This window comes from Rhinoderma darwinii, chromosome 7 (assembly GCF_050947455.1).
Source record: "Rhinoderma darwinii isolate aRhiDar2 chromosome 7, aRhiDar2.hap1, whole genome shotgun sequence".
NCBI lineage: Eukaryota > Metazoa > Chordata > Amphibia > Anura > Rhinodermatidae > Rhinoderma > Rhinoderma darwinii.
Genome location: NC_134693.1, coordinates 44,086,920 through 44,103,718, shown reverse-complemented (window position 1 = coordinate 44,103,718; position 16,799 = coordinate 44,086,920). Strand labels below are relative to the sequence as shown.

Sequence of the window (16,799 nt, the reverse complement as noted above, 5' to 3'; positions counted from 1 at the left end):
AGTCATGTTTGGTATGCCAGGGTTGGTTAAAATATGCCCGGGAACTTGTCGGACATGGTATCTCGCTACGAGATTCATATAAAGAGTTGTGACCGATTAGAAGTTTGTCCGACAACTTTGCCTGTTTTGCATGTAATTAGCCATCCTCCTTCCACCTGACCAGGAGGAGGGGTGAGGGGTCTTGTTTGGACCCTTTATAGTGGCATACCAAGAAATACACAGTGTCAGACCACAGGAGATGCGACCACATTGCAGTTCTGTCCACCTTCAAGCTGTTCTCCTCAGCGGGATCTCTAACCTATCCAATACGTAAGAGGTCTGTTATTCTTTTGCTTTATTCCCTTTTATTTTGTAACTGTTTTGCTTATACGTATGTCATTTTATTTACATCATTTTTGTAACCTTTTTTGTAAGCACTGTACTTTCGTATATTAAACCTTAAAATTAATAAGTTTGTTCCTTGCTGCTCTAAACCTACCCACAACTTCGAAGAGGAAAAGCATAATCTGTTGAATGCTATTTAGATTCAGTGTGTGCCTGGGTGAACGTGTGCGTTACCAGGAGGAGGCTCTTGTCGGCCTAATACGGCAAGTGGTGGCAGCGTTTTGTGTGGATGTGTGAACTGGTTTTGGGGTGCGCTTTAACTCGTTATTAGCCTGTTGCGATAGGTGTGTGTAATAGTGAGAGTGGACAAGCGGAGTTCCCCTTTACAGTAGCATCCAAGTCACGTGTGCCGGGAGTGGTGTTCGTGACAGTCACCATAATCACAATATTTTACACACTTGTATTTCATTTGAAATTCTTTTTTAATACAAACTGTCCATTTTTAAATATAACCACTAGATGGCGCTAATTTACAGGGATTTAACCTGTTAACAAATTTTAAATTCTAAACTCTATATAAAGATTAAATGGCCATGTTTGGAGAGTATAGGTCGAGCATTCCACAGAATTATGTACTCACATTTCCTGGCTCACTAGATGGGACCTATATGAAATAGGTAGGGCTTGGTGTTCGTCGGCCGGTCGTTCAATATGGCTCTCTGCGCCTGCGCTGTTTCCCTGGTGACGCGTCCCGGGATTCGCGCATGCGCAGTGGGTCACTGAAGTCCGGCGGCGATACCCATGTCCGTCACAGCCAGGCGCCGCTTAGATCGACTCCTGATTGGTAGAGGGGAGATCATATGACTTTAACGATCCCCATATAAACAGGGCACTATCATAACATCTGCACCCCTTGAGAAAGCTACGGGCGAAACGCGCGTCGGGGCGCTATCCTACACTGCTGGGTCACACTTCACCTCCTATACATGGGTAAGTGCATACTCTGGATCTACCTCTGGCCTTTTTTTTTTGCCATTTTTTTAGGCAATCATTTACTTACTTCTGAGCCACCATAGACTTCTTCAGAGTTAGGCACATTGACCTTTTTTATACTATTCATATTTTATACCATCCCTATGTTAATGCACCCCATGTGGAAGTTACATTGAGTCATAGTAACTGTGTATACCATCAAGTGTTTTCTAAAATATATATATATATATAGACTCAATGTATACATTTGTGATCCATGTAAGGACTATTTTTTGGATTCTCTGACTATGTTATTTAATGTATTTTATTCCTGTTTTTCAATAAAGATATTTAGTTGTTTCATACCTTGATATATATGGACTCTTTTTCTCCGGTTTATCATATATTGTTAGAGTCTTTATCTCTAATTTTTCATATGGGTGGTTGAGTGTTTTTCCCACCTCTTATATGCATTTGTCCTGTGAGACATCTTGTCTAATCAATATTATTCTCTGTGTGCTTTCCACAGCAGTTGGCTCCAGGCCCACTATGGACTTCCGTACGCGAGACCAATCCTGGCTCTCGCAGATTAACGAGGTTTTTAAAGAGAATCCAAATGTGCTTTTAGATACCAACGGTAGAGATATTAGGGAATGTATTAATAGATTAAAAGAGCTGTTAAAACAAAGAACCAGAATATGGTGGAATAGGGCCTTTCTGGACCGATATTTGACTAAAGGCCTCATACCCAGAGGACTTAGAGTCCAGGTTTTTCCCTCATTCCCTATAGAGGACGAAACCTTTAAGAATAAATGGGAGGAACTATCCGCTACATGCTCAAAAGGCTATATGGGTTTACTGGTTCAAGCAAACTCAAAAACTCTAATCGAACTGGAGAATGAGATTGAAGAAATTCAGAACAAAATTAAAAAAGATCTATCAAATGAGGCACTGGAGAAACTGAACACTGACCTTGACAAAGAATTCCAAAAATGGGAGCAGGAAATTTGCTCCATTAAAACTACCAAATTTCAGAGAGATACTAATGACTTTTCACAAAATAGAGTCTATAAGTGGCGACGACAACGGTCACATTCATTCTCTCGGTCAAGGTCAGGTTCGGTTTCTTCCGTAGCCTCTAACGATGAGCTTGTAAGGGAAAGACGCAATGGTGATACATCCCAGAATTATCAAGAAAGCACCTTTCCAAGACGAAACAGAGAGAGACAGGCAACAAAACGAAAAACAACATCTGCATTCCAAGGGGGCAAGAAATATAAAAATAGCCTCGAGGTAATTAACCTGTCTTCGCATGTCCTCTCTGACACACAGTACTTTGTTTTGAGTAAGGGATTGACCTTTTCCCCTAGTAACCCGTTTGATTTTTTCACAGCATTAAAGGACCTACATTTGTTTTCCCGCAAATTGATTCTAAAAAAATTACACAGCAAGGGTGAAACAAATCTGGGATTGAACAGCGATGTGGAGCGGGAAACTTTGTTAGCCCTTGAGGACCTGTTACGGGAACAGACCTTAGATCAAGGTACGTTCCCACGATCAGTATTACCCCGGTCGACGAGGTTTCCCCCCTTGTCTATCTGTCCACAAGTGGAGATTTTCACAAAATTGGTGATAAATGATTTTAAACTCATTTCAACCAACAGATACCATGATAATTTAACAGCCTCCCAACGGACTGCCCTAAAAGAATTACAGTCATACGATGATGTCGTATACAAGGCAGCTGACAAGGGGGGAAACATTGTAATCTGGCCTGTCACACTATATGAGAAAGAGGTATTCAGACAACTTAGAGATAAACACACATACTCTAAATTGACATTCAACCCAGTGGGGTCTTTTTCTGCTGAACTGAATAATATCCTGAGTTTAGCTTTTGAAAAAGGGATAATCTCCAAAAAAATTCTGGAAGGTCTGACCGTGATCTACCCAAAAATCCCGACGTTTTATTTACTGCCCAAAGTTCATAAAAATTTGACAAATCCTCCGGGAAGACCGATCGTGTCGGGAATTGGAGGATTGTGCGAACCCATCTGTAAATTCGTCGACTATTACCTGAAACCTTTGGTAGAATGTCTTCCCTCATACGTGAGAGATACGACAGATGTGCTCACTCATTTGGATGAGATTACTTTAGAACCTGACATGATCTTGGTGACGGCCGACGTTGAATCCCTCTATACCTCTATAAGACACGAAGATGGAATCGAGGCGGTCCGCCTCTTTCTGGGAATGAGCAACTGGGACAGCCAAACATGTGACCTTATAGTGGAATTATTGGAGTACATCCTGACACATAATCTATTTGTATTTAGGGATGTATTCTACTTACAGAAACAGGGCACTGCCATGGGGGCGGCGTGTGCACCGTCATATGCCAACCTGTTTCTCGGGGCTTGGGAGAGGCAGGTTTTGCATGGTGGCGGTGCCCACGCCGTGGACCATGTGCAGTGCTGGTTGCGGTACATTGACGACATACTATTCATCTGGCAAGGGACAGAGACATCACTTCTCCAGTTCATGCAGGAATTGAATGTCAATGACCGTAACATAAAACTGACGTATGTGGCCGATACAAAAAAGGTCAATTTTCTGGACATATCCATCGAGGCAGATACCCAGGGGGTGCTGCGGACGGATGTGTTCAGAAAAGAGACATCTACCAACTCATTACTACATGCCACATCGGCACACATACACTCCACGGTTAAGGCTGTCCCGGTTGGTCAATTTCTAAGGATGAGGCGGATCTGCTCATCAGAGGTTAGTTTTGAGAATCAGGCCAGAGACTTAAAATCACGATTCCAGGAAAGAGGATACAGTAACAGATGTATCAAAAATGGTTACAGACGGGCAAAAAATACTGACAGACGGACACTATTACATCCTGCTAAGGTCAGGATGAAGGACAATTATGTGGTCAGGTTTATCTCAACCTTTAACAACCAATGGGAACTGATGCGATCAATTCTAAAGAAACACTGGCCTGTACTGCAGACTGAACAGGCCTTTGTTTCCTCTTTACCAAAAAATCCTCAGATGACGGCAAGGAGGTCTAAGAACCTCAAAGATATCCTTATTAAAAGCCACTATGTGCCCAAACAATTACAGCCCTTTTCGACCAGAGGCCCTATTCAGGGGTGCTATCCATGTGGTGATTGTGTGGCTTGTGTGAATGTGGTTCGATCAACCACATTTACATCCACAAGCGGTGAACGTACCTTTAAAATTCTTGAGTACATATCCTGTAACACTAATCATGTGGTTTACTATGCCACGTGTGGTTGTCCTAAAATCTATGTGGGCCTCACCACTAGACAACTCAAAATCCGAGTTAGAGAACATGTCAGGGACATAGTGGCGGCAAAGGAAATTGAGGACTTAACCATACTTAAAACCATCCCTAAACATTTTAAGCTTTGTCATGGAGGAGACCCTAAAAGCTTTAAGGTTAGGGGGATCGACCGGGTACACTGTGGTGTCAGAGGTGGAGATGCGAAGACCATGCTGGCCCAAAAAGAATGCAGATGGATTGCAGTCCTTGATACCATGACCCCTTTGGGTTTAAATGAAAGTTTGAGTTTTGCAGCCTTTCTGTGATATATCTACCGGGTTTTTAACTTTTAATTTTTTGATGTTTTAAATTGATATTAAAGTGCTTTTTTGTTGTTTTTTTGATAGTGTTCAGATTTGATTCTCTACTTAAATTTGATACTTCCATCTCTGTGACCAATATGGATTCCAGGATTTGCCGTGGAAAAGAAAAAAGAATGCTCGATCAAAATTTCTCTCTTTTCTATTTTTTATTTTTTATATATTTTATTTTTTATTCTTTATCACTGCTTTTACATTTGTATGGGATTTTTGTCCTTTTATGAATACATGTGATTTGTATTTTATATATTGGATTATTTGTCTCTTTACTACTTATTATATATCTTTGTGTGAATTAATATACACCTCAATATTGTCTATTTTGTTTTGTGTTTGTTGCTTGTTTATTGCCCTAATCACTTTTGTTTCATTAATTATGTCACGTATACTCCTCGGATTATAGTGTTTTGTATATATATATATTATATTTTTTATCTGAGGATTAAAACTTCTTATATTCACTGTTACATATATATGTAGTGTATTTGTATCTTGCAACGACCTACAAACTACTCATATTTGCACATAAATTTTTTGTCCACATTGTCACCATAATCACAATATTTTACACACTTGTATTTCATTTGAAATTCTTTTTTAATACAAACTGTCCATTTTTAAATATAACCACTAGATGGCGCTAATTTACAGGGATTTAACCTGTTAACAAATTTTAAATTCTAAACTCTATATAAAGATTAAATGGCCATGTTTGGAGAGTATAGGTCGAGCATTCCACAGAATTATGTACTCACATTTCCTGGCTCACTAGATGGGACCTATATGAAATAGGTAGGGCTTGGTGTTCGTCGGCCGGTCGTTCAATATGGCTCTCTGCGCCTGCGCTGTTTCCCTGGTGACGCGTCCCGGGATTCGCGCATGCGCAGTGGGTCACTGAAGTCCGGCGGCGATACCCATGTCCGTCATAGCCAGGCGCCGCTTAGATCGACTCCTGATTGGTAGAGGGGAGATCATATGACTTTAACGATCCCCATATAAACAGGGCACTATCATAACATCTGCACCCCTTGAGAAAGCTACGGGCGAAACGCGCGTCGGGGCGCTATCCTACACTGCTGGGTCACACTTCACCTCCTATACATGGGTAAGTGCATACTCTGGATCTACCTCTGGCCTTTTTTTTTTGCCATTTTTTTAGGCAATCATTTACTTACTTCTGAGCCACCATAGACTTCTTCAGAGTTAGGCACATTGACCTTTTTTATACTATTCATATTTTATACCATCCCTATGTTAATGCACCCCATGTGGAAGTTACATTGAGTCATAGTAACTGTGTATACCATCAAGTGTTTTCTAAAATATATATATATATATAGACTCAATGTATACATTTGTGATCCATGTAAGGACTATTTTTTGGATTCTCTGACTATGTTATTTAATGTATTTTATTCCTGTTTTTCAATAAAGATATTTAGTTGTTTCATACCTTGATATATATGGACTCTTTTTCTCCGGTTTATCATATATTGTTAGAGTCTTTATCTCTAATTTTTCATATGGGTGGTTGAGTGTTTTTCCCACCTCTTATATGCATTTGTCCTGTGAGACATCTTGTCTAATCAATATTATTCTCTGTGTGCTTTCCACAGCAGTTGGCTCCAGGCCCACTATGGACTTCCGTACGCGAGACCAATCCTGGCTCTCGCAGATTAACGAGGTTTTTAAAGAGAATCCAAATGTGCTTTTAGATACCAACGGTAGAGATATTAGGGAATGTATTAATAGATTAAAAGAGCTGTTAAAACAAAGAACCAGAATATGGTGGAATAGGGCCTTTCTGGACCGATATTTGACTAAAGGCCTCATACCCAGAGGACTTAGAGTCCAGGTTTTTCCCTCATTCCCTATAGAGGACGAAACCTTTAAGAATAAATGGGAGGAACTATCCGCTACATGCTCAAAAGGCTATATGGGTTTACTGGTTCAAGCAAACTCAAAAACTCTAATCGAACTGGAGAATGAGATTGAAGAAATTCAGAACAAAATTAAAAAAGATCTATCAAATGAGGCACTGGAGAAACTGAACACTGACCTTGACAAAGAATTCCAAAAATGGGAGCAGGAAATTTGCTCCATTAAAACTACCAAATTTCAGAGAGATACTAATGACTTTTCACAAAATAGAGTCTATAAGTGGCGACGACAACGGTCACATTCATTCTCTCGGTCAAGGTCAGGTTCGGTTTCTTCCGTAGCCTCTAACGATGAGCTTGTAAGGGAAAGACGCAATGGTGATACATCCCAGAATTATCAAGAAAGCACCTTTCCAAGACGAAACAGAGAGAGACAGGCAACAAAACGAAAAACAACATCTGCATTCCAAGGGGGCAAGAAATATAAAAATAGCCTCGAGGTAATTAACCTGTCTTCGCATGTCCTCTCTGACACACAGTACTTTGTTTTGAGTAAGGGATTGACCTTTTCCCCTAGTAACCCGTTTGATTTTTTCACAGCATTAAAGGACCTACATTTGTTTTCCCGCAAATTGATTCTAAAAAAATTACACAGCAAGGGTGAAACAAATCTGGGATTGAACAGCGATGTGGAGCGGGAAACTTTGTTAGCCCTTGAGGACCTGTTACGGGAACAGACCTTAGATCAAGGTACGTTCCCACGATCAGTATTACCCCGGTCGACGAGGTTTCCCCCCTTGTCTATCTGTCCACAAGTGGAGATTTTCACAAAATTGGTGATAAATGATTTTAAACTCATTTCAACCAACAGATACCATGATAATTTAACAGCCTCCCAACGGACTGCCCTAAAAGAATTACAGTCATACGATGATGTCGTATACAAGGCAGCTGACAAGGGGGGAAACATTGTAATCTGGCCTGTCACACTATATGAGAAAGAGGTATTCAGACAACTTAGAGATAAACACACATACTCTAAATTGACATTCAACCCAGTGGGGTCTTTTTCTGCTGAACTGAATAATATCCTGAGTTTAGCTTTTGAAAAAGGGATAATCTCCAAAAAAATTCTGGAAGGTCTGACCGTGATCTACCCAAAAATCCCGACGTTTTATTTACTGCCCAAAGTTCATAAAAATTTGACAAATCCTCCGGGAAGACCGATCGTGTCGGGAATTGGAGGATTGTGCGAACCCATCTGTAAATTCGTCGACTATTACCTGAAACCTTTGGTAGAATGTCTTCCCTCATACGTGAGAGATACGACAGATGTGCTCACTCATTTGGATGAGATTACTTTAGAACCTGACATGATCTTGGTGACGGCCGACGTTGAATCCCTCTATACCTCTATAAGACACGAAGATGGAATCGAGGCGGTCCGCCTCTTTCTGGGAATGAGCAACTGGGACAGCCAAACATGTGACCTTATAGTGGAATTATTGGAGTACATCCTGACACATAATCTATTTGTATTTAGGGATGTATTCTACTTACAGAAACAGGGCACTGCCATGGGGGCGGCGTGTGCACCGTCATATGCCAACCTGTTTCTCGGGGCTTGGGAGAGGCAGGTTTTGCATGGTGGCGGTGCCCACGCCGTGGACCATGTGCAGTGCTGGTTGCGGTACATTGACGACATACTATTCATCTGGCAAGGGACAGAGACATCACTTCTCCAGTTCATGCAGGAATTGAATGTCAATGACCGTAACATAAAACTGACGTATGTGGCCGATACAAAAAAGGTCAATTTTCTGGACATATCCATCGAGGCAGATACCCAGGGGGTGCTGCGGACGGATGTGTTCAGAAAAGAGACATCTACCAACTCATTACTACATGCCACATCGGCACACATACACTCCACGGTTAAGGCTGTCCCGGTTGGTCAATTTCTAAGGATGAGGCGGATCTGCTCATCAGAGGTTAGTTTTGAGAATCAGGCCAGAGACTTAAAATCACGATTCCAGGAAAGAGGATACAGTAACAGATGTATCAAAAATGGTTACAGACGGGCAAAAAATACTGACAGACGGACACTATTACATCCTGCTAAGGTCAGGATGAAGGACAATTATGTGGTCAGGTTTATCTCAACCTTTAACAACCAATGGGAACTGATGCGATCAATTCTAAAGAAACACTGGCCTGTACTGCAGACTGAACAGGCCTTTGTTTCCTCTTTACCAAAAAATCCTCAGATGACGGCAAGGAGGTCTAAGAACCTCAAAGATATCCTTATTAAAAGCCACTATGTGCCCAAACAATTACAGCCCTTTTCGACCAGAGGCCCTATTCAGGGGTGCTATCCATGTGGTGATTGTGTGGCTTGTGTGAATGTGGTTCGATCAACCACATTTACATCCACAAGCGGTGAACGTACCTTTAAAATTCTTGAGTACATATCCTGTAACACTAATCATGTGGTTTACTATGCCACGTGTGGTTGTCCTAAAATCTATGTGGGCCTCACCACTAGACAACTCAAAATCCGAGTTAGAGAACATGTCAGGGACATAGTGGCGGCAAAGGAAATTGAGGACTTAACCATACTTAAAACCATCCCTAAACATTTTAAGCTTTGTCATGGAGGAGACCCTAAAAGCTTTAAGGTTAGGGGGATCGACCGGGTACACTGTGGTGTCAGAGGTGGAGATGCGAAGACCATGCTGGCCCAAAAAGAATGCAGATGGATTGCAGTCCTTGATACCATGACCCCTTTGGGTTTAAATGAAAGTTTGAGTTTTGCAGCCTTTCTGTGATATATCTACCGGGTTTTTAACTTTTAATTTTTTGATGTTTTAAATTGATATTAAAGTGCTTTTTTGTTGTTTTTTTGATAGTGTTCAGATTTGATTCTCTACTTAAATTTGATACTTCCATCTCTGTGACCAATATGGATTCCAGGATTTGCCGTGGAAAAGAAAAAAGAATGCTCGATCAAAATTTCTCTCTTTTCTATTTTTTATTTTTTATATATTTTATTTTTTATTCTTTATCACTGCTTTTACATTTGTATGGGATTTTTGTCCTTTTATGAATACATGTGATTTGTATTTTATATATTGGATTATTTGTCTCTTTACTACTTATTATATATCTTTGTGTGAATTAATATACACCTCAATATTGTCTATTTTGTTTTGTGTTTGTTGCTTGTTTATTGCCCTAATCACTTTTGTTTCATTAATTATGTCACGTATACTCCTCGGATTATAGTGTTTTGTATATATATATATTATATTTTTTATCTGAGGATTAAAACTTCTTATATTCACTGTTACATATATATGTAGTGTATTTGTATCTTGCAACGACCTACAAACTACTCATATTTGCACATAAATTTTTTGTCCACATTGTCACCATAATCACAATATTTTACACACTTGTATTTCATTTGAAATTCTTTTTTAATACAAACTGTCCATTTTTAAATATAACCACTAGATGGCGCTAATTTACAGGGATTTAACCTGTTAACAAATTTTAAATTCTAAACTCTATATAAAGATTAAATGGCCATGTTTGGAGAGTATAGGTCGAGCATTCCACAGAATTATGTACTCACATTTCCTGGCTCACTAGATGGGACCTATATGAAATAGGTAGGGCTTGGTGTTCGTCGGCCGGTCGTTCAATATGGCTCTCTGCGCCTGCGCTGTTTCCCTGGTGACGCGTCCCGGGATTCGCGCATGCGCAGTGGGTCACTGAAGTCCGGCGGCGATACCCATGTCCGTCATAGCCAGGCGCCGCTTAGATCGACTCCTGATTGGTAGAGGGGAGATCATATGACTTTAACGATCCCCATATAAACAGGGCACTATCATAACATCTGCACCCCTTGAGAAAGCTACGGGCGAAACGCGCGTCGGGGCGCTATCCTACACTGCTGGGTCACACTTCACCTCCTATACATGGGTAAGTGCATACTCTGGATCTACCTCTGGCCTTTTTTTTTTTTTTTTTGCCATTTTTTTAGGCAATCATTTACTTACTTCTGAGCCACCATAGACTTCTTCAGAGTTAGGCACATTGACCTTTTTTATACTATTCATATTTTATACCATCCCTATGTTAATGCACCCCATGTGGAAGTTACATTGAGTCATAGTAACTGTGTATACCATCAAGTGTTTTCTAAAATATATATATATATATAGACTCAATGTATACATTTGTGATCCATGTAAGGACTATTTTTTGGATTCTCTGACTATGTTATTTAATGTATTTTATTCCTGTTTTTCAATAAAGATATTTAGTTGTTTCATACCTTGATATATATGGACTCTTTTTCTCCGGTTTATCATATATTGTTAGAGTCTTTATCTCTAATTTTTCATATGGGTGGTTGAGTGTTTTTCCCACCTCTTATATGCATTTGTCCTGTGAGACATCTTGTCTAATCAACTTAAAAGTACGTGTTGCAGGGCAAGACAGCAGTCGCAAGGCATTTCGTTCAAATCGCGCTTTATATGTGCCTGGTTATGTAGAGAATGGTAAGTGCAAGCATTTTCAATGATCAACTATTCTTCAGTGTAGTCACACTTTTTATCCAAATCACCAAATTTGCCACAAAGGTATATAGCATATTTTCAACTTATGGCAGTTTGATTCTTGTCTATTATTAGGTGCCATTCTACTCCTACAGAAATACAGGAAGACATTCTGATAATAAAAATATACAGTGGTGCCTCAGGCTACAATATTTTTAACTTACAATGGCCTTTCCTGGGCCATCATAACATGAAACCACATTAAATTTAGAATGCCAGAGGCAGAGTCGATTTCTGGTGGAAATTGGCTGAAGGACCCAGCTGATCGGCATGTGTATTTTACTGCTAAAATGCCTGGGATTAGCTGGACCTGTCAGTGCATCACATTGGGGACAAGTAAAAACAATCAATAAGTATTGTATTGCTGAAGTGCATTTGCATATTGCTTGTCTAATAGTAGCTCTCTGAGATACAGTACAATGCTATATGTATATATGTATATATATATATATGTACTGTACTGCTCTCTACCTGTACTATATGTACTGTACTGCTCTCTACCTGTACTATATGTACTGTACTGCCCTCTACCTGTACTACATGTGCTGTAATGCTCTCTACCTGCACTACATGTACTGTACTGGTCTCAAACCATACAACATCTACTGTACTGCTATCTACTTGTACTACATGTACTGTACGATGCCCCATAGCTATACACAAAAGGGGCCCGCTCCCCAAAAGGGAACAAATGCTATGCCAATTAAAACTGAACATATTATATTTGTGTGTTAACTGTTGACATGATTTTACTTTTGTATTATAGATACAATTACATTGAATCCTCCAAATCCAGTGGCTAATAATACTATTCAGGTTAATGTGGGAGAATTCAGCAGGGTATCTTCAGGTGGTTCTTTTGTGGTATCTAACATTCCTGCAGGTGCCCAAACAGATATCTATAAACCTGCAAAGATAACTAACTTGGAAGCAAGCATAAAGAATGAAACTGTTGTGTTATCCTGGACAGCCACTGGAGATGATATGGACCAGGGAAGCGGTGAGTGATTTTATTGTATCAGGGGTGTAGCTATAGGGGCGCAGGTGTATAAGTTGCACACAAGCCCTGATGACTGATGGGGTCCAAAGGCCCCTCTACCAAATAAGAAGACACTAGAATTATAAATGGCATATGGTTAGTGGGGGACTTTGTTATAGTTACATAGTTGATAAGGTTGAAAAAACACACAAGTCCATCCGACCATATCGATCCAGAGGAAGACTAAAACTCCCAAGAGGCTGTTGCTAATTGCGTCATTAGTAAAAACATTGTCACGACTCCAATACGGAAATCATAATTAATCCCTTGATCAACGTCCCATCTCCAGAATCTAGTACTCATAACTTGTAATATTATATCTTTCAAGAAAGGCGTCCAGGCCCTCCTTAAACTTGCTCAATGAACCAACCATCATAATATGCTGCAGCAGAGAGATCCATAGTCTCACGGCTCTCACAGTAAAGAATCCCCATCTATGTTTATAATGAAACCTTCTTTTCTCTAGACAGTGAGGATGCCCCCTTGTCATGGTTACAGGCCTAGGTGTAAAAAGATCATTAGAAAGATCTCTGTACCGTCCAATTATATATTTGCCCATTGTAATTAGATCGCGTATATGCATTTTTTTTCAAAATTGAATAACCCCAAGTTTGATAACCTTTCTTGGTACTGCAATCCACCCATTCCCTTAAAGGACAGGTGTCGCGAAAAAAAATTATTTTATATGTTTTTTGCTTTTAGTATGTTATTAAAATAAGTTTTATTCATTTGTGTTTTGTGTTTTACTGTTTTCTTTTTAATTTCTTTTACTTCTCTATGGGGGCTGCCATTTTTTTTTTCATCTCTGTATGTGTCGATTAACGACACATACAGAGATGGAATACGGCACATACATCCCCACAGAGAATGCGAACGGGAGCCGCTCCATTCACTATAGCGTACGCCGTCTGTGTGGGAACGGCGCATGCCGCTCCCACACAGTCCAAAAGGAAGGTCTTCGGCCGAGCAACATCTGGCGCCATTTTCATGTGGACCGGAAGCCGGGGCCGGACAGTAAGAGGAACACTTCCAGTCACGGCTTCCGTCCATATGTTCAGAAGCAAGAACTAGGAGCGGAGGGAGCAGACGGAGCAGACGGAGCCTAGGCAGCGGCGGCGGCAGGAGAATGGTAAGTTATGTTTGTGTATGTTCATGTTATACTGTGTGATTACACAGTATCTAATCCTCCTACACTGTGTATTCGCTCAAAAAATGGCGGCACACTGTGTAAGAGATTTGAACATTCAACCCCCTCCTTTCTCCTGGCACTAGCCAGGATAAAGGAGGGGGCATTGTGTGAGAACACTAGAGCTTGTGGGTCTACACCAAATTTGCAGCATAAAGCAATGAGGTTGCTTTACCACATTGCAATGCTGCAATTTTGGGAATTGCTCCCTCTAGTGACCAGCACATGGAAATGTTATAAATAAGAATCTAATTGATAATATTTCCTGACTTGTGAAAAAAATTTAAAAAATTAGAACAATGTGTAATCATTTATTGACTAACAGTTTAACTAAAAAAAAATAAAAAAAAATTCTAGGGACACATTCCCTTTAAAGTTAAAGGGTAACTAAATGTTCAACAAACTTCTGACATGTCATAGTGACATGTCAGAAGTTTTGATTGGTGGGGGTCCGATCACTCAGACCCCCACCAATCGCTAAAACGAAGCGTCAGAAGTGCTCGTCTGAGCGCTCAGCCGCTTAGTTTCTGTTCAGCTTTTTCTGGAAATCAATGTAGCAGGGTACGGGTCAATAGACTTTCTATTGAATCCGTACATCGCTACATTGATTTCCGGAAAAAGCTGAACAGAAACAACTTCATTTTAATTAGCTACCTCATCTTTTTTTTTTTATACACTACCGTTCAAAAGTTTATGGTCACTTAGAAATTTCCTTATTTTTGAAAGAAAAGCACAGTTTTTTTCAATGAAGATAACCTTAAATTAATCAGAAATACACTCTATACATTGTTAATGTGCTAAATGACTATTCTAGCTGCAAATGTCTGGTTTTTAATGCAAGAGCTACATAGGTGTAATGAGGCCCATTTCCAGCAACCATCACTCCAGTGTTCTAATGGTACATTGTGTTTGCTAACTGTGTTAGAAGGCTAATGGATGATTAGAAAACACTTGAAAACCCTTGTGCAATTATGTTAGCACCGCTGTAAACAGTTTTGCTGTTTAGAGGAGCTATAAAACTGACCTTCCTTTGAGATAGTTGAGAATCTGGAGCATTACATTTGTGGGTTCGATTAAACCATCAAAATGACTAGAAAAAGAGAGCTTTCATGTAAAACTCGACAGTCTATTCTTGTTCTTGGAAATGAAGGCTATTCCATGCGAGAAATTGCCAAGAAACTCAAGATTTCCTACAACGGTGTGTACTACTCCCTTCAGAGGACAGCACACACAGGCTCTAACCAGAGTAGAAAGAGAAGTGGGAGGCCCCGCTGCACAACTGAGCAACAAGACAAGTACATTAGAGTCTCTAGTTTGAGAAATAGACGCCTCACAGGTCCTCAACTGGCAGCTTCATTAAATAGTACCCGCAAAACGCCAGTGTCAACGTCTACAGTGAAGAGGCGACTCCGGGATGCTGGCCTTCAGGGCAGAGTGGCAAAGAAACAGCCATATCTGAGACTGGCTAATAAAAGGAAAAGATTAATATGGGCAAAAGCACACAGACATTGGACAGAGGAAGATTGGAAAAAAGTGTTATGGACTATGGGACATGGGCACCACAGCCAGGCAAATATATTATCATCCACGCCAGAAAACTGGCTTAAATTATAGTGGAAATCTAGGCCAGCTCCTAGCTGGCCTAGATTTCACTCCATGGGGCATAGCAAGGAATACTCAGCGCTCCTCTCCTCCTGTGTGGCTCCCTCATTATTCCATCACCATTCATACAAGCACCTGATGCCGGGCAGTGTCAGGACTTTGTATATAAAGGCCTTGCAAATGATCGGCGTCAGGCCCTGGTATGAGCGGCACTGCAGTGAAGAGGAAGCGTTGAGGTGAGTATGTGTGTTTTTGTGGTCAAAGTGGGGAAATGTATGGCCGTGGTCGTTGCACCATGATTGTGGCATATGGCCCGGCTTGAAGAGGCACACATTTATTATGTGTCAGAGTTTACTTTTTAGTCTATTAAGACTGGCGTATAAAAAGGCGTTTACCCACCAGCACCCCTCCCCCTAGATTAATGTAGCTGTATATGTTTTTGATTTTATGTTGTCCTATTTGCATTTCAGCTTCAAGTTATGAACTGAGAATGAGTGAGGATCTCAGAGTCCTTCTGGACAGCTCTAACACCTCCACTTCAGTAAATATCTCCAGCATGACACCTAAGCCATCCGGATCCAGCGAAACATTTACTTTTATTCCAGAAAATTTTGTGATAAAGAGCGGCACAATCCTGTACTTTGCTTTAATAGCAATAGATAAAGCCTCTCAGAGATCAGATCTGTCCAACATAGCGCAGGCAGCTCACATCATTCCTGATATACAAACTACCACAACAGGATACACATTGACCACTACTAAATATTTAACTGATTGTTTTTATTGTTCAGATAGCTCCAAAATAATAGAATTCTCCAATTTGGTTTTGTTAATGAGTGCATGCTTGTCATTGTTTTAATTAAAGCGGTTGTATTGGATTTAAACCCCCCCAAAAAATAAAAAATAAATACAAATAAAACTGTTTTAATTTCCTAAAACCGCGTCGCTATTCACTTCAGTGCTTCAATGTGGCTGAGCTGCAATACCAAACACAGCCGCGAGACAAGGGTGGTGCTGTTTTTGCGGAAATTAAAGCAGAGCTTCTTCTCTAATCTGAAACAACCCTTTCAAATAGCATTGATATTGAAAAAAAAAAAACGGAAATACAAACTGAAAGTGTCGTTTCCGTTTGCAATACCATTGATTTCAATTGTATTTGTTTTGTTACAGTTTGTTTCTGTTTGCTTCCGTTCTGCTAGATTTCAGTTTTTTTTCAGAGAAACAATAGTGCAGCACACTACACTACTCTTTCTGTAAACACCCCCCCCCCCCAAAAAAAAAAACAACTCTGGAAACCTAGCAAAACAGAGGCAAACTGAACAAACTGAAACCAAAAAATACCATTGAAATCAATGGTATTGAAAACGGAAGCCATACTTTCCGTTTGGTTTTCCGTTCATCTGTTTATCTGAATAAGTTGAATAAAAATTTAACTTTGACTGCTATATAAACATTGTATATGAATACCCCCTTCTATTGTCACATTTGTATATGTA

General features: G+C 40.1%; 3 protein-coding genes across 3 annotated transcripts in view; all 3 read left to right on the top strand.

Annotated features, from left to right (window-relative positions):
- Nucleotides 1–16,162, top strand: part of LOC142657448 (calcium-activated chloride channel regulator 1-like) — a 76,614-nt gene extending 60,452 nt beyond the window's left edge. The window contains exons 15-17 of the mRNA XM_075832478.1: nucleotides 11,357–11,419; nucleotides 12,243–12,476; nucleotides 15,774–16,162. Of these exons, the coding sequence (XP_075688593.1) occupies nucleotides 11,357–11,419; nucleotides 12,243–12,476; nucleotides 15,774–16,162 (686 nt within the window). The remainder of the gene's footprint in view (nucleotides 1–11,356; nucleotides 11,420–12,242; nucleotides 12,477–15,773) is intronic.
- On the top strand, nucleotides 1,648–5,195 carry LOC142656973 (uncharacterized). The gene is made up of 2 exons (XM_075832023.1): nucleotides 1,648–2,839; nucleotides 4,999–5,195. The coding sequence occupies exons 1-2, from the start codon at nucleotides 1,765–1,767 to the stop codon at nucleotides 5,193–5,195; spliced, it is 1,272 nt and encodes a 423-aa protein (XP_075688138.1). The 5' UTR covers nucleotides 1,648–1,764.
- Nucleotides 6,410–9,957, top strand: LOC142656972 (uncharacterized). Its single transcript, XM_075832021.1, has 2 exons — nucleotides 6,410–7,601; nucleotides 9,761–9,957. Exons 1-2 carry the CDS (start codon nucleotides 6,527–6,529, stop codon nucleotides 9,955–9,957), a joined length of 1,272 nt encoding a protein of 423 aa, XP_075688136.1. The 5' UTR covers nucleotides 6,410–6,526.
- Nucleotides 16,163–16,799: the final 637 nt, after the last annotated feature.